At 43.7% G+C, this 20,751-nt stretch overlaps 1 protein-coding gene across 1 annotated transcript in view; it reads right to left on the reverse strand.

Annotated features, from left to right (window-relative positions):
• Positions 1-20,751, reverse strand: part of IQGAP1 (IQ motif containing GTPase activating protein 1) — a 120,338-nt gene that overhangs the window by 62,386 nt on the left and 37,201 nt on the right. Inside the window, exons 3-5 of the mRNA XM_069983838.1 lie at positions 7,290-7,446; positions 6,557-6,634; positions 6,331-6,407 (exon numbers count right to left, since the gene is read on the reverse strand). Of these exons, the coding sequence (XP_069839939.1) occupies positions 6,331-6,407; positions 6,557-6,634; positions 7,290-7,446 (312 nt within the window). The remainder of the gene's footprint in view (positions 1-6,330; positions 6,408-6,556; positions 6,635-7,289; positions 7,447-20,751) is intronic.

Consider the following 20,751-nt stretch of genomic DNA (forward strand, 5'->3'; position numbering starts at 1 on the left):
CCTAGACCATTTTAATTATAAATGATATTGCAACCATAAAAGTCTCTATAAAAGACTCTATACATAAAATGATGTAAAGCATACAGACCTATTAGGTTTATCCCAGGGCAGATTTTGCCTCATCTCATCAAAATCTGCCAGTCAAAAGTCACACAGGCAAAGCTTGAGGCTGTGCCACAGCATTCTCTGTGCCATGGTCAGCGCAGGGAGCCTGCCCTTAAAGATGCAAAAGAGGAGTCCGTGGAGCCTCATTGAAGAGTCTCAAAACACAGGACTAGCCAGATATCCCTCCGGGAAGGACCCAGCCAAGTGGCAGCTCCTGTTAGGAAACCACCAAATCCACCATATTAAGTGGCCCTATAAGTCAGTGTAATGACAAGGGATAAACCAAGGCTAGGTAACCATCCACAGACAGCTGTTTCGGGGTGTTGCCCCTCATCAGTGTGGAGCAGGATTCTGGCTAGGTGGGAGCAATGCCTAGTAGAGCCATAAGAGAAACAGATTGCTGAACTCAGGGAGAACAGCCAAATGACAACACTGCCGGCTGCTAATGATAGCGCTCAATGCAGTGAAGTCCTAGGTGCATTGCCCCCTGGGAAACATGAGTATGCAAAAGAGGAGTCCGTGGAGCCTCATTGAAGAGTCTCAAAACACAGGACTAGCCAGATATCCCTCCGGGAAGGACCCAGCCAAGTGGCAGTGCTCCACACTGATGAGGGGCAACACCCCGAAACAGCTGTCTGTGGATGGTTACCTAGCCTTGGTTTATCCCTTGTCATTACACTGACTTATAGGGCCACTTAATATGGTGGATTTGGTGGTTTCCTAACAGGAGCTGCCACTTGGCTGGGTCCTTCCCGGAGGGATATCTGGCTAGTCCTGTGTTTTGAGACTCTTCAATGAGGCTCCACGGACTCCTCTTTTGCATACTCATGTTTCCCAGGGGGCAATGCACCTAGGACTTCACTGCATTGAGCGCTATCATTAGCAGCCGGCAGTGTTGTCATTTGGCTGTTCTCCCTGAGTTCAGCAATCTGTTTCTCTTATGGCTCTACTAGGCATTGCTCCCACCTAGCCAGAATCCTGCTCCACACTGATGAGGGGCAACACCCCGAAACAGCTGTCTGTGGATGGTTACCTAGCCTTGGTTTATCCCTTGTCATTACACTGACTTATAGGGCCACTTAATATGGTGGATTTGGTGGTTTCCTAACAGGAGCTGCCACTTGGCTGGGTCCTTCCCGGAGGGATATCTGGCTAGTCCTGTGTTTTGAGACTCTTCAATGAGGCTCCACGGACTCCTCTTTTGCATACTCATGTTTCCCAGGGGGCAATGCACCTAGGACTTCACTGCATTGAGCGCTATCATTAGCAGCCGGCAGTGTTGTCATTTGGCTGTTCTCCCTGAGTTCAGCAATCTGTTTCTCTTATGGCTCTACTAGGCATTGCTCCCACCTAGCCAGAATCCTGCTCCACACTGATGAGGGGCAACACCCCGAAACAGCTGTCTGTGGATGGTTACCTAGCCTTGGTTTATCCCTTGTCATTACACTGACTTATAGGGCCACTTAATATGGTGGATTTGGTGGTTTCCTAACAGGAGCTGCCACTTGGCTGGGTCCTTCCCGGAGGGATATCTGGCTAGTCCTGTGTTTTGAGACTCTTCAATGAGGCTCCACGGACTCCTCTTTTGCATACTCATGTTTCCCAGGGGGCAATGCACCTAGGACTTCACTGCATTGAGCGCTATCATTAGCAGCCGGCAGTGTTGTCATTTGGCTGTTCTCCCTGAGTTCAGCAATCTGTTTCTCTTATGGCTCTACTAGGCATTGCTCCCACCTAGCCAGAATCCTGCTCCACACTGATGAGGGGCAACACCCCGAAACAGCTGTCTGTGGATGGTTACCTAGCCTTGGTTTATCCCTTGTCATTACACTGACTTATAGGGCCACTTAATATGGTGGATTTGGTGGTTTCCTAACAGGAGCTGCCACTTGGCTGGGTCCTTCCCGGAGGGATATCTGGCTAGTCCTGTGTTTTGAGACTCTTCAATGAGGCTCCACGGACTCCTCTTTTGCATACTCATGTTTCCCAGGGGGCAATGCACCTAGGACTTCACTGCATTGAGCGCTATCATTAGCAGCCGGCAGTGTTGTCATTTGGCTGTTCTCCCTGAGTTCAGCAATCTGTTTCTCTTATGGCTCTACTAGGCATTGCTCCCACCTAGCCAGAATCCTGCTCCACACTGATGAGGGGCAACACCCCGAAACAGCTGTCTGTGGATGGTTACCTAGCCTTGGTTTATCCCTTGTCATTACACTGACTTATAGGGCCACTTAATATGGTGGATTTGGTGGTTTCCTAACAGGAGCTGCCACTTGGCTGGGTCCTTCCCGGAGGGATATCTGGCTAGTCCTGTGTTTTGAGACTCTTCAATGAGGCTCCACGGACTCCTCTTTTGCATACTCATGTTTCCCAGGGGGCAATGCACCTAGGACTTCACTGCATTGAGCGCTATCATTAGCAGCCGGCAGTGTTGTCATTTGGCTGTTCTCCCTGAGTTCAGCAATCTGTTTCTCTTATGGCTCTACTAGGCATTGCTCCCACCTAGCCAGAATCCTGCTCCACACTGATGAGGGGCAACACCCCGAAACAGCTGTCTGTGGATGGTTACCTAGCCTTGGTTTATCCCTTGTCATTACACTGACTTATAGGGCCACTTAATATGGTGGATTTGGTGGTTTCCTAACAGGAGCTGCCACTTGGCTGGGTCCTTCCCGGAGGGATATCTGGCTAGTCCTGTGTTTTGAGACTCTTCAATGAGGCTCCACGGACTCCTCTTTTGCATACTCATGTTTCCCAGGGGGCAATGCACCTAGGACTTCACTGCATTGAGCGCTATCATTAGCAGCCGGCAGTGTTGTCATTTGGCTGTTCTCCCTGAGTTCAGCAATCTGTTTCTCTTATGGCTCTACTAGGCATTGCTCCCACCTAGCCAGAATCCTGCTCCACACTGATGAGGGGCAACACCCCGAAACAGCTGTCTGTGGATGGTTACCTAGCCTTGGTTTATCCCTTGTCATTACACTGACTTATAGGGCCACTTAATATGGTGGATTTGGTGGTTTCCTAACAGGAGCTGCCACTTGGCTGGGTCCTTCCCGGAGGGATATCTGGCTAGTCCTGTGTTTTGAGACTCTTCAATGAGGCTCCACGGACTCCTCTTTTGCATACTCATGTTTCCCAGGGGGCAATGCACCTAGGACTTCACTGCATTGAGCGCTATCATTAGCAGCCGGCAGTGTTGTCATTTGGCTGTTCTCCCTGAGTTCAGCAATCTGTTTCTCTTATGGCTCTACTAGGCATTGCTCCCACCTAGCCAGAATCCTGCTCCACACTGATGAGGGGCAACACCCCGAAACAGCTGTCTGTGGATGGTTACCTAGCCTTGGTTTATCCCTTGTCATTACACTGACTTATAGGGCCACTTAATATGGTGGATTTGGTGGTTTCCTAACAGGAGCTGCCACTTGGCTGGGTCCTTCCCGGAGGGATATCTGGCTAGTCCTGTGTTTTGAGACTCTTCAATGAGGCTCCACGGACTCCTCTTTTGCATACTCATGTTTCCCAGGGGGCAATGCACCTAGGACTTCACTGCATTGAGCGCTATCATTAGCAGCCGGCAGTGTTGTCATTTGGCTGTTCTCCCTGAGTTCAGCAATCTGTTTCTCTTATGGCTCTACTAGGCATTGCTCCCACCTAGCCAGAATCCTGCTCCACACTGATGAGGGGCAACACCCCGAAACAGCTGTCTGTGGATGGTTACCTAGCCTTGGTTTATCCCTTGTCATTACACTGACTTATAGGGCCACTTAATATGGTGGATTTGGTGGTTTCCTAACAGGAGCTGCCACTTGGCTGGGTCCTTCCCGGAGGGATATCTGGCTAGTCCTGTGTTTTGAGACTCTTCAATGAGGCTCCACGGACTCCTCTTTTGCATACTCATGTTTCCCAGGGGGCAATGCACCTAGGACTTCACTGCATTGAGCGCTATCATTAGCAGCCGGCAGTGTTGTCATTTGGCTGTTCTCCCTGAGTTCAGCAATCTGTTTCTCTTATGGCTCTACTAGGCATTGCTCCCACCTAGCCAGAATCCTGCTTCACACTGATGAGGGGCAACACCCCGAAACAGCTGTCTGTGGATGGTTACCTAGCCTTGGTTTATCCCTTGTCATTACACTGACTTATAGGGCCACTTAATATGGTGGATTTGGTGGTTTCCTAACAGGAGCTGCCACTTGGCTGGGTCCTTCCCGGAGGGATATCTGGCTAGTCCTGTGTTTTGAGACTCTTCAATGAGGCTCCACGGACTCCTCTTTTGCATACTCATGTTTCCCAGGGGGCAATGCACCTAGGACTTCACTGCATTGAGCGCTATCATTAGCAGCCGGCAGTGTTGTCATTTGGCTGTTCTCCCTGAGTTCAGCAATCTGTTTCTCTTATGCCCTTAAAGAGTCACTGTCGTGTTTTTTTTTTGTTGTGTTTCCAAGCTGTTGTTTTTTGTTGGAGCTCCAAGCTGCTAGATCGGTGCTCGCTTACACAGCCTATTACATGGCTTGGCTATCGTGCAGCAAGGGCTGTATATATATTGTTAGCAATGTCCGTGCAGCCCTTACCTTTAGTGTAAAATAATAAGTTCATAGATACCTGACCACGCTCTTGGCCTGTGACTGGCTGAGCGGCCTGTCACTTTAAGTGGGACGGGAAGAAGTCAGGAAGACACCGGGGAGCGTAGCGTGGACAGGTATGTATGAACTTAATTATATTTTTTTAACACAGTCATCAGCCATGCATTACTATTAAATGAGAAGTCTGGCAAAATTTTTATCAAAGTATTGTATTGTCCCCCAAAAGTTATAGAAATCACCAATATACACTTATTACGCGAAATGCACATAAAGTGCTTTTTTCTCTGCACTTACTACTGCATCAAGGCTTCACTTCCTGGATAACATGGTGATGTCACTTCCTGGATAACATGGGGATGTCACACCCCGACTCCCAGAGCTGTGCGGGCTGTGGCTGCTGGAGAGGATGATGGCAGAGGGATGCTCAGTGTCCCTCCAGTGCCCTGTGTCCCTCAGTGTCCCCCTGCCATCATCCTCTCCAGCAGCCACAGCCCGCACAGCTCTGGGAGTCTGGTCGTGACATCACCATTTTATCCATGAAGTGAAGCCTTGATGCAGTAGTAAGTGCAGGGAAAAGAGCACTTTATAAGAATTTCCCATAATAAGTGTATTTGGGGATTTGTATAACTTTTTTTTTTTGGGGGGGGGGGGGGGGGTGGAATACAATACTTTATTAAAAATTTCGCCGGAATTCTCCTTTAAACATAGCAATTCACAGTCGGCAGCTGATGGTTTTAGGCCAGGACCAAAAGACAAGATCAGCCAATGATCATTGTCATCAGATGATCGTTGTCTTTATTACACAGAGCGATAATTTGCAGAATTTGATTGATTCGTCAGATTATTGCTCCGTGTAATAGGGCCCTTCTACATGGGCCCTCATCCATGTGAAAGGCCAATATGAGACACACAGCCTTGGTCCACGTGACACTTCCCACATCTAGTCCTGTCCATCTAAATAAAACTAATTTAGCTGTAGGACTATAAAAAGGTGTAGGAAACTAATCACTGAGAATCAATAACTAAAGCTCTGTTCACACTAGCATTGTGGCTTCTGTTTATAACTAAGCCCTGACAGCTTTGCCAGAGCAGTTCCCAGCGACTAATGACATTAATGAGGTCTATTGGGGTTTAGCCAAGGTTCTGGAATTTTTTTACTGCAAAAATAGTTCTGAAGACTATGCTACTGGTGCCTTCAAAAATACAAAAAAAGGCAGACAGAAACCCCAAAGGACATCATTAAATGGCATATTCTCCGCTAATAAAGTAATAGCCTATTGCTAGGATATGCCTTAATTTTATCATTGGTGGAGCTTCGAGTTCTAGGACCCCAAACACTAGTGAGAATAAAGGAGACGCAGAGCTAATGTAGTACTGTGCCCCCCTTACCTTTTTTACAGTCAATCTGCTATGAGGGATCTGCAGTGTGTCCCTAAGTCAGTAAATGAAACCAGCTTCAGATCCCAGCACAGCCAGGGGGCCGGGAACTACAACAGTGCTGTGTTCCAAGTCATAATGCCATAACACTACCAGAGGAATACCCCTTTACTGCTAATCTCAACAGTGCATTTTATGAATGCATTATATGAATTTACATGTAATCTAGAATGAACATACAGCAAAGAAAATAAAAATGCTTTACCTTAAAGCATGGATGCAATATATACAGCGCGGCATATTCTTCCTATCATAGATGTCTGTGGTCTCAGGGTAAAAGATCTGTAATAACAATATGAAGCTGATAATTAAAAAAAAAAACATGGAAATTTTTTTTATAGCTTTTTAGCCATGTTCACATAGCACCATCATTTTGATGGTGTGTTAACATAGCCTTAACTTAAATGCATGCAGTATGCTGGCCAATCTACCTTGGGGAGGCCAATCTCTGTCATTGCATTAAGCCACTGGATCACATTGTCTGTATGTCTGAAATGAAGACCGGTTGCCTGAAAGAGAAGAATAATACAGAATTAGGACTGTGTTTAGTACCACTAACTTGTAGCAAGGAACAAACCACCAAGTAGTATAATTTTATCTAATATAAAACACTGTCTTATTATACGGCCCCTTTACACAGGCAGACTGAAAATAATAAGCGCCAATCTGGATCAATCGTGCAGACCATTAAATTCATTAGCTGCTTACACAGGGTGGTGTGTTGCTAATAGCAGGAATTTAAATGACTGCTGACAAACAATTGGCGATTACCTATGCTCATTTGTCCGATAAAGGACCTGTGTAAAAGGGCCTATAGAGGGGCTCCCCTGCTTGTGACCCCCTCTATGAATTAAAGGGGAGAGCTGTGCCGTTAGAAGGGAGAGCCATGCTGTTAGAGGGGACAGCTCTGCTGATGTTCAGGATAACATTAGGAAGGGGCCCAATACTAAAATGTTTCATCTCATCTTCTAATATTCTAACATTTCCTATGCCCCATGCAGTAAATTTTAACAATGGCATAATAGTAGTCATGTGATACATCACAGAGGACACACTCTACACATTAACCTCGACACACATCTCTGTATGACAGGTAGTAGAGACATTACCTAAAATTAGTTTAGAGGTGCATCCACCCTGACAATATTAAGAGTAACTGCTTACATGGTATCTGGTCTGCTCCCGATCATAGATTTTCTTCAGAGATACAACTTTTGGACTGAAGAAGTTTCCAAGTTTCGCCAGGTACACTCCATTCCTGAGCCCTTCCTCAAGCTCTGTAGTAGGGGGCAGTTCTTCCATTAAGCAGGCCTCCATCCACCTGTAATAAATGTCCACAACCAATGAGTCTACTTACTATAAAACTCTGCACAGAAATTATGGACTCAGTTCTGTTATTTTCTCTCTGGCAATTATAGTAAAAGCTTAGGGGACATTCACACTTTCCGTGAGTAAAAAGGCTGTGCTATGGAACAGATTCACGACCTCCTGGTATAATGTATCATTATGATGCTGGAAGCTCTGAATCAGTTTAAATATTCATGGCACTGTACTGACACAGCTGCACGGCTGTATCAGTACAGTACGGCAAAGATTTAAACAATTTCATATTTATAATTATACATGATGCCAGGAATTCTCAACTCTGTTGCACACCATCCATATATACGGAACATGTAAGTAAGACCTTAGAAAGCAAAACTGTATTAAAGGGGTAGTGCGGCGCTAAACATTTATTTACAAAATAACACACATTACAAAGTTATACAACTTTGTAATGTGTGTTACGTATGGGAATGGCCCCCTTCCCTGTGTTCCCCCCCACTCGGAAGCGTGGTGCATTATACTCACCGCATTACTGTCGACCCCCGGCCGCCATCTTCGAACAATGACGACATCTTCGGGAGGCCGGCCGAACCGCTCCAGCCGTCCCTCATGCCGGCCCCCCTCTGCCGCGTCATCAGCTGCTCAGCCGGCCGGCCTCCCGAAGATGTAGTCATTGTCCCAAGTTGGCGGCCGGGGGTCGACAGTAATGTGGTCAGTATAATGCACCACACTTCCGGGGTGGGGGGTGGGGGGGGGCCACGGGGAAGTAACTTTGTAATAAGTGTTATTTAGTGAATAAATGTTTAGAGCCACACTGCCCCTTTAAGTAAGTGAAGAGAACATGCAGTCTACATAGAAAATATCGTAAAGAATTACTTTACAATAATTTAGGTGTATTTACACTGATAAGTAAGGAGACTGCATTATTACCAATTCCATAATATATAATATTGTACAACCAGGAGTGATTGAAGCTGAAGGGGGGTGGGCAGCCATGGGGAACGCATTCTCTCAGCACCTGCCCTCCCTATGGCCTCTGCTTGTCAGGAGAGGTTTAGATAAAAACTTAGGGTATAAGTGCACTCTGGTCCAGATGCACCCTATGGCACAAAGAAATCAGCATATAGGTTCCAAAGGGCAAATATCAATTAGAAAAAGAAATCCCCTATTACCCTATATCCCAGGGTTCCATAGGTAGCTTGCATGCTTTAGCCAAGACATTTGTCCCACATGTTTTTGTTTTGTTTTTTTTCCTGTCCATGCAGGCTAGCAAAGTTGCTGAATCTGGTTTTCTTTGTTGTGTTTTTTTTTTCAGCATTGATGACACGTAGCTAGGGATCTATATATAACGTTCAAGGCTTTTACAGCCCTTATCTAAAGTGACTGAGAACGTCATGTCATATAAATAGCATTTCACTGAAGGTGCAGCACATTTCAAAGGAAATATTTTGGCGCAAAAAAACATAGAATTGCTTAAATGGCAAATACTTCTGTTCTCCATGCTGGAGGAAGCACGTTGTGGTAATAACTCACAAGGCTTCAAGGGATATATCATATCTGTTGACTGTCCCAAGGAGCACAGTAAACTGTTGTAAGGGGATTTTACAGTATTTATTTTCTTAACAGGACCAAAATAAATAAAACATTACGTAGGGTCCTATTACACCGGCCGATGGGGGCCCGATAACAGTAAAAGAGTGACAATCTGCTAGATCGGTGCTCGTTTACTGTGCCTAGTACACGGCCCGAAAATCATTTAACAAGGGCTGCATGGACATAGTTACCGATGTCCTTGCAGCCCTTGCTAAACTAGCATACATTACCTATCCCGGGTCCAGGGCTCCTATTGGGGTCCGCTTCTCCCCGGGTCCCGCGCGCTGCAGCTTCAGAGCGGCCTGTCTTAGGGTACTATTACACGTAACGATAATCGGCCCGATTCGGCCGATTATCGCTTTGTGTAATAAATACAACGATTAGAAGATGACAATGATCATCGGCTGATTGTGGATATAGGTTTGAACCTATAATTGTCGGGCGACGAACGTGGACCGCTACGTGTTATAGTGGTGCGCGGCCGGCGACTGATGATATACATTACCTATCCAGGCTGCAGGGCTCCTCTTGCTGTCTTCTCCCTGGGTCCCGCGTGCTCCAAATTCAGAGCGGCCTGTCTCAGCTGACAGGCCACTCAGCCAATCACTGGCCGCGGCGGTCCCAGCCAGTGATTGGCTGAGCGGCCTGTCAGCTGAGACAGGCCGCTCTGGAGCTGGAGCATGGGACCCGGGGAGAAGAAGACCGCAAGAGGAGCCCAGCAGCATGGACAGGTAATGTATAACGTAAAAGCAAGGACTGCAAGGACATAGGTAATGATGTCCCTGTAGCCCTTGTTAAGCGATAATCGTGCCGTGTAATAGGCACAGTAAACGAGCGCCAATCTAGCAGATCGGCGCTCGTTTACAGTTATTATCGGGCCTTCATCGGCCCGTGTAATAATACCCTTAACTGGCAGGCCGCTCAGCCAATCACTGACCGCAGTGGTCCCGGCCTGTGATTGGCTGAGCGGCCTATCAGCTAAGACAGGCCGCTCTGAAACTGCAGCGCGCGGGACCCAGGGAGAATAGGAGCAAGAGGAGCCCTGGACCATGGATAGGTTATGTAGTTATTTTGCAAATCGTCAGCCGGGCACCGCCACGTGTAATAGCCATGGTCGGTGGCCGACAATTATAGGTCAGAACCTATATCAACGTTCAGCCATTGACAACAATCGGCTGATCGTTGTGTTTATTACACGGAACGATAATCAGCCAATCAATGGATGCAGCAGTGACCGCATCAACTAGAGATTAGCTGAGCAGGATATTTCATCTGGCGGCTGTGATCAGTTGGAATCTGGTAAGTGACCCCACAGCAGGGTCAGACTTTTTATATACTATTGAAAGATCATGATGTGACAAGTCAGAAAAAGTGCACAGGTTGTCAGATATACCCAATTATAGCTTTTTTTAGTTTCAAGGGAGAAAAGGAACCACAGGTATGCTATACATTTGGCTCCATCTACCAAGTGACTTCCATTTTTCCAAGTAAAAAGCACCATGGTATTTTATAGTAACTAGAATCCTCACATAAACAAGTGTCCATCAGGCACATTTGCCTTAAACAAACCTATGCGAACATTAGACATTGGAGAGTTTGATCAAACATGGTGTAACGCAAAACTGGCTCAGTTGCTCCTAGAAACCAATCAGATTCCATCTTTAATTTCTCACAGACTCTTCGGAAAATGAAAGGTGGAATCTGATTGGTTGCTAGGGGCAACTGAGCCAGTGTCACTTTACCCCATGTTTGATAAATCTCCCCCTCCATGTTTTTATACATATTTTTTTATACAAAAAAGAAGCTGATGCACTGCTGCTTATAGGAACTGAGAGTGACTACTCATGTTATAAATGATGTGCAAACAATTCAAGATAAAAAAATATCCTAGCTGAACATCACAGTACGTGGATATTTCTAAACCATAGAGGGCAGCACATGGGAATGTAGCAGATCTGTTTTTTACAGAAGCAACAGGGAGATGTGTGCGTTCACATTGAGATACAATTTGTTACAATGAATGATAAGGACAGTTCCAGGCTGGTGAATAATCTATTTCTAGTACTTCACTGGTCTCAGCATCAAAAGTAACAGACGGCCACAATATGCAGCATCTGCTTCTATATAGACACTGGCAAGATGCTGGCAAATCACAAAGGAGTCAGCCGCAGATAAGACAGGAGAAACGCGTGGCACCTTCCTGTAACTGATCACGTTTCAGTATTCTTAAAGTAGCTCTCCACTTTCATTTAGGAAAAATGATAAATTTTATACATTCATTATACTGTACGTTCTCATTTGTTACTTTTTAGATGCAAGACTGCCTCTTTATTGCCTTACTGTTTCTTAGCTTTTTCAAAAAGTGAAGGTTCCCAGAATTTGAAACATTGTATGCGTGCCTTTATATTACATTAAAGGATAGCTGTTATTTTAACTTTTTAGTATAGGCTGCTGTGTGTATATATGAGGGGTTACACAATTTCTGGCCATTCTATAACTTGTATATGGCATTATTCATTAGACTTTTGTTCTGCAGACTGTAGTCAGGTCTAACCTCTATGATGGCTCCCATAGACCAAAGAAAACATAAAATAGGGGACCCTGCTGCTTCCCAACTAACATACTTATACTTGTAGGGTTCGTGAAGCCAAATAGAAACTCTCATGATATAATTATTAAAGTATTGTATTGCCCCCCAAAAGTTATAGAGATCACCAATAAACACTTATTACGGGAAATGTACATAAAGTGCATTTTTCCCTGCACTTACTACTGCATCAAGGCTTCACATCCTGTGGCTGTTGGAGAGGATGATGACTGAGGGACACTGAGCATCCCCCTGCCATCATCCTCTCCAGCAGCCACAGTCCGCACAGCTCTGGGAGTCGGGTCGTGACATCACCATTTTATCCAGGAAGTGAAGCCTTGATGCAGTAGTAAGTGCAGGGAAAAAAAGCACTTTTTAAGCATTACCTGTAATAAAAGTATATTGGTGATTTGTATAACTTTTGGGGGGCAATACAATACTTAAATAAAAATTTTCCTCTTACATCATGGCTCTGGGTCCTGCTGCTGGTACGCAACATACCACACTGATGGACTGCCTGTTCAGCTAGTGAGTTACTGCAGTGGTGTCCAACCCAGTCACTGATTGGGTGAGAGGGCAGTCCATCAGCGGGGTCTGTGGTGTTCCCCCAGCAGTAAGTGCTAGAGGCCGGTGGCTGTCCAGTATCATTCAGACAGGGCTACGGGAGGCACGAGGATAGTTAAGTATTAGAGATGAGCGAAACGTTCGGTATTTGATTAGCTGGGGCTGCTGAACTTGGATAAAGCTCTAAGGTTGTCTGGAAAACATTAATATAGCCAATGACTATATCCATGTTTTCCACATAGCCTTAGGGCTTTATCCAACTTCAGCAGCCACCGCTAATCAAATGACGAAAGTTCGGGTTCGGATCGAGGTTCGCTCATCTCTATTAAGTATACTTTCTTTATATGTTCCCACACGCATGTCTTCATGTAATTTTTTTAATTTCATGGGGCTTCTTCTGATTTAGTACTTGCCTTCTTCTGATATGCTGCTCTTTCCCTCCCCATATTGACAGATCATTGTCTGCGTTACCAATCATCCGATCATCTCTACCAACCACCACTCTGCTATAAAAGCAATGGTCAGACAGATCAGCAGCACGGAGGCATTACTGTGCACTAGTGAACAGTCAGAAAGAAAAAACCTTTTTAAGTTTCCACTAAAATACTTGTCAAGGTCTTGTACCGGAACACTTCAATCCCCCACCCCACCCAAAAAAAAACAAAAAAAACATAAAATATATATATATATATATATATATATATATATATATATATATATATATATATATACACACACAGTATAAAGTCCCTCCAGATAATTTTTTGTGAATAATAAAGTAACATTCTGCTGTTCATTAACTTGATGACTTACTTTATTCTTCATTCTTATTCCGAGATAATTCACCCAAGGGTGTTTTCCTGCCAAGCACTTCTGGAAAAGACTGTGCAGAAAAACCCACATTTTCAGCAGATGTTGCTGTGGAAACCAGGCCAGTTGTATAGACTGGGCCTCTGCCAAGAGCAGATTCTTGGTCTGAAGGGGGTTGTGAGCACAGAGCTGCCTGCCATCCCGGGAATGGTAGACCGCCAAGTCATTGAAATGGAAAAGCTATCTAATATTGGAGTGTTTCTCACAGGAATGGATTGTCAAAATACCACTCAGCCTATTATTATGCTGGAAATGAGCATTAGATGAGACATTGGATCACACCACAGCCAGCATTGTTCATTATATGGGCAGAACGGAACGAAAGAACGGATGTTTCTAATGTCACCTGACTCATCTCGTACGTTCTGTCATAGAATATGCGTCCATAAGGCTGAACCATAGGGTCTGGTTTCATTAATGGAAAATACACATTCTGGTGTCCAGACTACAAATAAAGGGGTTTGCTTCAGGATAATAACACTATATTAAGGAATTAAGGAAATTGCATTACTTTGTGTATAAATAGAGAACAATGTTCCATATACACTGAGCTGAATGCAGTTATTACAGGGTTTGTATCATCAGCAGATTAACTGTAACAACCTGAGAGAGAGCTCAAAGTTCCCAGCATACTTAAAATATTATTCCCTGGCTGCCTACAGTCACCACTAGTGGGAGCTAAATGTATACCATTGTAGTAGTGAGTATATGGCTCCCTCTACAGGCAGCTTCTCGGGTTTCACTGTATATCCATGCAGAGGACTGGGAGTGCAATGTCAGAAATACAAACCTTCAATTGCTATTAAGATATATTAAGAAATACATCACAACAAAAATTTCTAACCCACTCAGAATAAAACTACAAAATTGTTTTCAAGAGTCACTGGAGTGTGTACAAATAATGATGGATGCATTTTTAACTAGTTTGACCATACTGCCAATACTAAAGCGGTTTCTCCAAACTTAAAACATATCGACTAACAAGGAGATAGGATATAAGTATTTGATCAGTGGGGGTCTGGCTGTTGGAACCTCCATGATCCCAAGAATGGTGGTTCTTTGTCCCACAAATGAATGAAGCAGCAGTCTAGTATTTGTACTGCTGCTTCATTCAAGCCCTATGGAATTGATGAAGATGGGGCGGCATTTCACATCTCACACACTACTTCACTCATCTGAGGGATAAGAGACCCCTCCTTCTCTTGATCGGCGGTCCCATCAGTAAAATCCCAGAAATCAGATTACGGACAAGTTAGAATCATGGGAAAAACATGTATAACAGCAGCAAGATATCCTAACCCAAGTGAGGTTTTGTGGCAAGGTTCTTGGCAAGTGATGTACTACATACATGAGTGCAACGTGTGAACCCGGCCTTACAGCTGAGCATTTACCCCCTGCTGGGTGAAACAAGCTACTCATGGTAAACAAGGCTCTTTAAAACCTAATATTTTGACATTTTCAATGTGTGCAATTCAATGTAAAAAATACAACCTCTCAGGCAGGTCAAGCAAATCTAACCAAGCCCTACAATGCGGATGGGTGGAGCATTTCTTCTGATCTCCTCGTCTTGCTTCCACAGCTCTGAATGGTGATCACACACCAAAGAGAAAGTTGTAGCTTAGAAAGAAATGTGGAAAAAAACACAGCAATGAGAAGGATCTAAACTCTGCTTTGTCCTAAAGGCTAGAAGACATTTGTAGACATAGATCCGTGACAGGAGATATGTAAGCATACATATGTAATTGAAAGGAACAACAGGTCAGACCTGTTCTACGCAAAACACGTCAGCCACACAAAACGTGTAAAACACAAATGAAACTACAGAGGACTGGTGATATACTGAACTGTGAACATCTGGTGTATGAGGCAGGAGAAACCCTCTTACTTAATGGGATATATATCTACCTCACAAGTCATTTGATAACATACTTGAGACGGAGAGTAAACCAGTAGTAATAACAGTGATTCCTAAGAGCTCCAGGCAAAATAATAGCTTCTGCAACAACATTCCCTGACTTGTCTGGAGCTAGAGCCACAAAACACAACTACAGCTAAACATCCAAAGCTGCCCATATGTTATATATAGCTGTTGTTCAGCCAGAATACACGGGACTGCTTGGCCAAGCATACAGAATGGGCAAAGAGGAGAAAACTGCTGCTATCTACCTAAGAACCAAAGGATAAGTAGCTGAGATCCAGCATCCCCAACCCCTGCCATCTGCCATCAGGGGAGGCTCAGGTACAGAAGGTTGGCTGATCACACCAAATCCATTGGTTCTGGCTGACATTAATGTGTAAAGTTCTGTTCAGAAGTAGCATTGTTATTTGTAGAGGAAATTTTTCATATGGAAAAACAAGAATACTGCAGATTTTCTTACCAGATTGAATGTATAGGGATGAAATCCACAGGGAAGCTGTGATCTGATGATTTCTCTGCAGAAGTGATGCCGATCTGCAATGAGGTCTGGGGTATAAAAATTCTGCCATTTCTGAATGCATCCTAAATGTATAGGCTTTTTTAATCCACTGAGTATTTTACCTGTGTTACTCCACATTCTGCCATGTGTTAAGGGGTAGTTTAGCACACACAAAAAATATTTGTAATTTACTTCTATTAAAAAAAACCTCAAGTCTTCCAGTACTTATCAGCTGATGTATGTCCTGCAGGATGTGGTGTATCCTTCCTGTCTGGAGAGCAGAAGAGGTATTTTATGGGGATTTGCTAATGCTCTAGACAGAGGTGGCAGCAGAGAGCGCTGTGCCAAACTGGAAAGAATACACCAATTACTGCAGGACATACATCAGCTGATAAGTACTGGAATACTTGAGTTTCTTTTTTTTAGAATTAAATTATAAATCTCTGGCACCAGATTAATTGAAAGAATTGTCTTTTTCTTAACTACCTCTTTAATTTAGTCTAATGCTTCACACATTCTATTTTCTAGGTGCAAAAATGAAAAGGTGCAGAATTATTTCTTACCCTGATATAAATTATGTACTTCACATCCAAAGAAGCATTCGTACAGATGCAGAAACATATACACATATATTATATATATATATGCATGTCAGACACGTGATGCTGAACTTTTATTTCCTTAACAACTTCCGAGACAATGACTGTTCATAGAGCAGGAAATAGTTGGAGATTTGATGAGACGGGGAGGAAACATGGGTCATGATTTGGACATCCTCATGGGATCCCAACAGGAAGTAGATACAGAGATACAGACAGATAATACAGACACTGAGACATTTCATACTTCCAGAACCTTTTTATCAGCAGCTTTTATCCTATGTTCTCACTGCAAAGAGCAACAAAACTATCTAAAGACATCCTGGGATATTTGATTCCAGGTTTGTAATACAGTAAAGTTACCAAAAACCTGATGCAGGATTTACACTAGATTCCAGGCCAAGCTAATGATTCTGGCTCCACTGTTATTACATAGAGGGAAAGTGCCAGCAAATAAACAAGAACTAAGTACTGGCACCAAATCAACTGGCGCACCCAGAGGGAACGCATTTTAAACATTTTTGCACACCGAAGCATGAAAAAGAGAGCAACTACACTGACTTGTGATGATGTAACACAAGGATAAATAGAGGTCATCATTATAGGCTTATTCATTATCAGCAAGGCTGATCTGTCATGTGCAGGGAGGGTGCAGCTCTCATTTGTCCTTCTATTACTCAATATGAAGATTAGATGTGCATCACTAAATAAACCCAATGTAAGAAAGGGGGTATGAAGACATCCCCAATTTCTAAACAGTCATTGGCATTTTTTCATAGATCATAAGCACTGACCCACAGCACTCCTGAGAGTATATCCCTGATGAAGAGCGGGTAAAATGCTGGAGACACATTGGTGTGCACCAGTGCAGGAGGAAGGTGGAATGTCACCGGAGCTGTAAATCAATAAATTGCACTTATCCAGGACTGGGTGCTGGACTTTCCTTTTCTGTTGTTTCTACAGCCTGAAGTGTGGCGAGTACTGTCCGGCAGCAGAGTGGATAAAGGAGAGCTGAGCTGGTTGGTACGGAAGTACAACCAGATTCAAACAGGCATATAAGGGACGCATTTTTGCATCCATATTAAGGCAGCAAGTCTCGGCCTGAGCGCGCAACTGATGACCCGAAGTGACAGCGATCATCAAGAGTGGTCGGGCCCTGACTTGTAGTGGCTGCAAAGACACAACAGTGTGTCCCTAATACTGTACACCTGAATAACACCGGACTTTATCTCAGTAAATTGAGGTAAAGAAGCAGGGGATTCTTACTAAACTCATAGGGGGATTAAGTAATAAAATGTTCACCATATTAAACTGGACATGAAGTTTGCAACTTTTGCCATTTTGTGCTTCTCTTGTCACTTTATAAAGAGGGCTGGGTATCGTATGAGGGGTATGGCATTCCTCACACATTTACCATATTCTACACTAGAATTTGAAGTAAAATTATAGAAATGCCATCCTGGCACACAGAGACCCAAATGAGGCATCAACTTTATTATGTCGCAGGAGTAATAATACATTTACTTCACTTTACTTAGATATATACTATGTACGATATTTTATAACTTAACTGATTACCGTATGTTCCTTTTGTAGAACATTGGGTAACTTCCTGCTTACTTATAATTTCATTTTGTGCATTGAGTACATTGCTTAAAGGGATTGTCTGGCGATTTTTAAAACTGACCAGGCTGGCCTAAATAAATAGAAGAGGTGTTGATGACCTGCTCAATCAACCACCGCTGCAATAATACACAATTGCAACTGCTCACCAGTTCCTGGTCTTCTTTCAACACAAGCAAGTGCCTGCTCAGCCAATGACTGGCCGAAGCTGGTCACCACTGCTGCAGAGTGGCCACTTCCTTGTGTCGAGAGAGACCAGGAAGTGGTGAGAAGCTGGGACTGGGCACCAATCTATACAGGCAAAGTAGGACAAAAGATACTGCACCCATTATACTCTTGCACCATCTATTATATGTCTGGCCAGTCATTTTTTTCTGTTACATAAGCCAAAAGCTACATGGCAATTTTGCCACTGATATGGGTTGTGTGGCCAAAAACCACTGTTTTGCATTACAGCCATTAGTCATCCAAGATGGGTTTCTATAACAGGCAGGTTGCATCCACAGCCACTAGTGGGTCCTAATGTGACCTCACTAACTTACCTAAGCCGCAATGCAGCCTAATAACTACAGAGCAATGTTTGGCCACATGACCAGTGTAGGGGTGTAGCACTAGCCTATATGTCTTCACCAGTTTACTGTGTTACCGTACAGGGCTCTATAAAACACTACACAAACAAGGATTACCATAGGTGTGTGTCCCATTACATGACCATACAGATACAAGCCGCGCTCATTATCAAGCAGCCATGTCATTTATCATGTCCTACACAAGAACAGACAGGCCTGCAACTAACAAAGCACTGAAGTAGACAACTTCGGCTTATTTTATGTGGATAAACAAGGAGCAAACAATAACAACCTTCAGCAATCGCCACTTCCTGAAGCACTTAACTCCTTCAATGCAAAGCAGATACATAATGAACACATGAGAGATGCTGAAAGCCTGTAAGGATGACGGGACAAAAAGCAAAAACAACAAGACGAAAAAGTCAATAAGGAATATAGTCTCCCATCTTTTTATAACAATGTGAACACAGCAGTCAAATGACATTAACATTAATTACATATAAAAAAGGTGATAGCAATTGAACTGTGTGAGTATACCATAACTGGAAGCTAAGTGAGGATTCTAGTTTATCTAGCAAAGTAGTTCCTATATTGGATAAGCAGGAAATTGTGTAAATACAATGCGGTTGCACCACAGCTAAAACTCATTTGAACGTGCCAAATACAATGATTTACAGCTGCAAAAAAAAAAAAAAAAAAACTAAATGCTTTAAAATTATATGGATTTTTGCATGGTCATTAATAGAAATGAACGTGACTCAAGCATGCTCTAGTCAGATCACTTAGCATTCGAATACCAGAGGCTGACCAAGTTGGATGTAGCCCTAGGCAATCCAGGGACAACACGTATATAGCCTAAGGCCATGTTCACACAACGTATATTTTCGTAAAAGTACGGCCGTTGTTGCCGATTGCAACAACAGCCATGATTAATAAGAAAATATATATTACGTATCTCTCTATGGAATCCCGGCGGGAGTGTATACACTCCAGCCAAGATCCCTAGCGGCACAGCAAGAAACTGACATAGAATAGCGGCTGCAGAAAACCCTCTCAGTGCACACAGTGGAGTGAGCAGCTCCGGCCGCACGCTCCATTCTGTGCAGTGGGGAGTTCTGAAGCGGGCCCGCACGGATACAACCGCATCAGAACTCAGTGGCACTAAAGATCATCTGGCCAGTACTGCAGTACCAGCTGGGATGATCTTTTCTATGACCGACCGTTCCGTGACCCGGCCCGGTCTTACACAACGTCTGAACATAGCCTACTGTTTCCATGGCTGTTTCCATGTTTTCCCGCGCTGCATCCACCATCAAATTCTGAGAGATCTGAATTGAGTTGTGCTCATCTCTAGTCATTAATAAATTGTCATCTGGTTGTTATCTAAGACACAGTTAGGCCAGGTTTACACCAGCATTGTCTGTTCAGTTCTGTTTTACTGCTGGAGCAGAAAAAATTATGCCAGCAAAACTGTTGCACGCAGGACACCAACCTAGCCTGATGGATCCCACTGACTCTAAAGGGGTCCTTCAGGTGTGCAGAATTTTATCGGACAAAATTATTTATTTTGTTAAGTATTTTTGACAGAATCTGAAACGGAGGTTCTCAAGAGTCCACAGTGCAGGAGTGACCCTGCACTACCATGTGTTGTCACCAAGGAAACTGCCTGCTCAGCCAATCACTGCTTGATGCAGTTCATCATTGCTGACAGGAATTGTCGAGCAGTTTTTTTCATAGATATGTTCATTTTTAAGCAATCTTGAACATACCATATAATGTTAGATTATCAGTGCTGGTCAAATCTTATATTTGAAGTCAGATATATACCTCTCATTTGTGCAACTGTAAAGGCATAAATGATCAGACACTAACTGTCTCCTGGTTGTGAAAAAAAAGTTATGTGAATGCAAACTGACCTAGAAAATTCTAAAAGTACATGATTTTCATAGACAGTCTATATACATGTTCACAATCCCTATCTGTACCTTTTAACACAACTAAGATGCAAGATGTGAACAAGGTCTAATGGAGCCATGCACGGTTAGCTTGAATAGCTGCACATATAAGCCTATGGCTATATAAGGCTACTATCACACCCACCCAGCACTAAAATATGTGGTATACATCGAAAACCCATTCGAATAGGTTTCCAATGTCATCCACAAAATTTACTGCTATATAGATGTGAACTTATAGTGTTCAATAAAGCAGCACTTCTAGGGAAGCATACCTCATACCACATCAGATGGCACAGGACAGCTTTTTTTTCACAATGATGGAATGGAAGGAATTCGACAGGAAAAAACAATTACAGCATGCTCCATCAGAATTACAGTGTCATATGGAGGTATGTATGCTTGGCGTACATGAAGGTAAAGTAAGACTCCAAAGACCCCTATGGTGCTGTATTGTGCATGTGTCCTCACCGTCATAATAGTCCATGTTTAATAAACCAAACTAATGCTTGTGTACATCCTT

The sequence above is a fragment of the Dendropsophus ebraccatus genome, chromosome 1 (genome assembly GCF_027789765.1).
Source record: "Dendropsophus ebraccatus isolate aDenEbr1 chromosome 1, aDenEbr1.pat, whole genome shotgun sequence".
Taxonomy (NCBI): domain Eukaryota; kingdom Metazoa; phylum Chordata; class Amphibia; order Anura; family Hylidae; genus Dendropsophus; species Dendropsophus ebraccatus.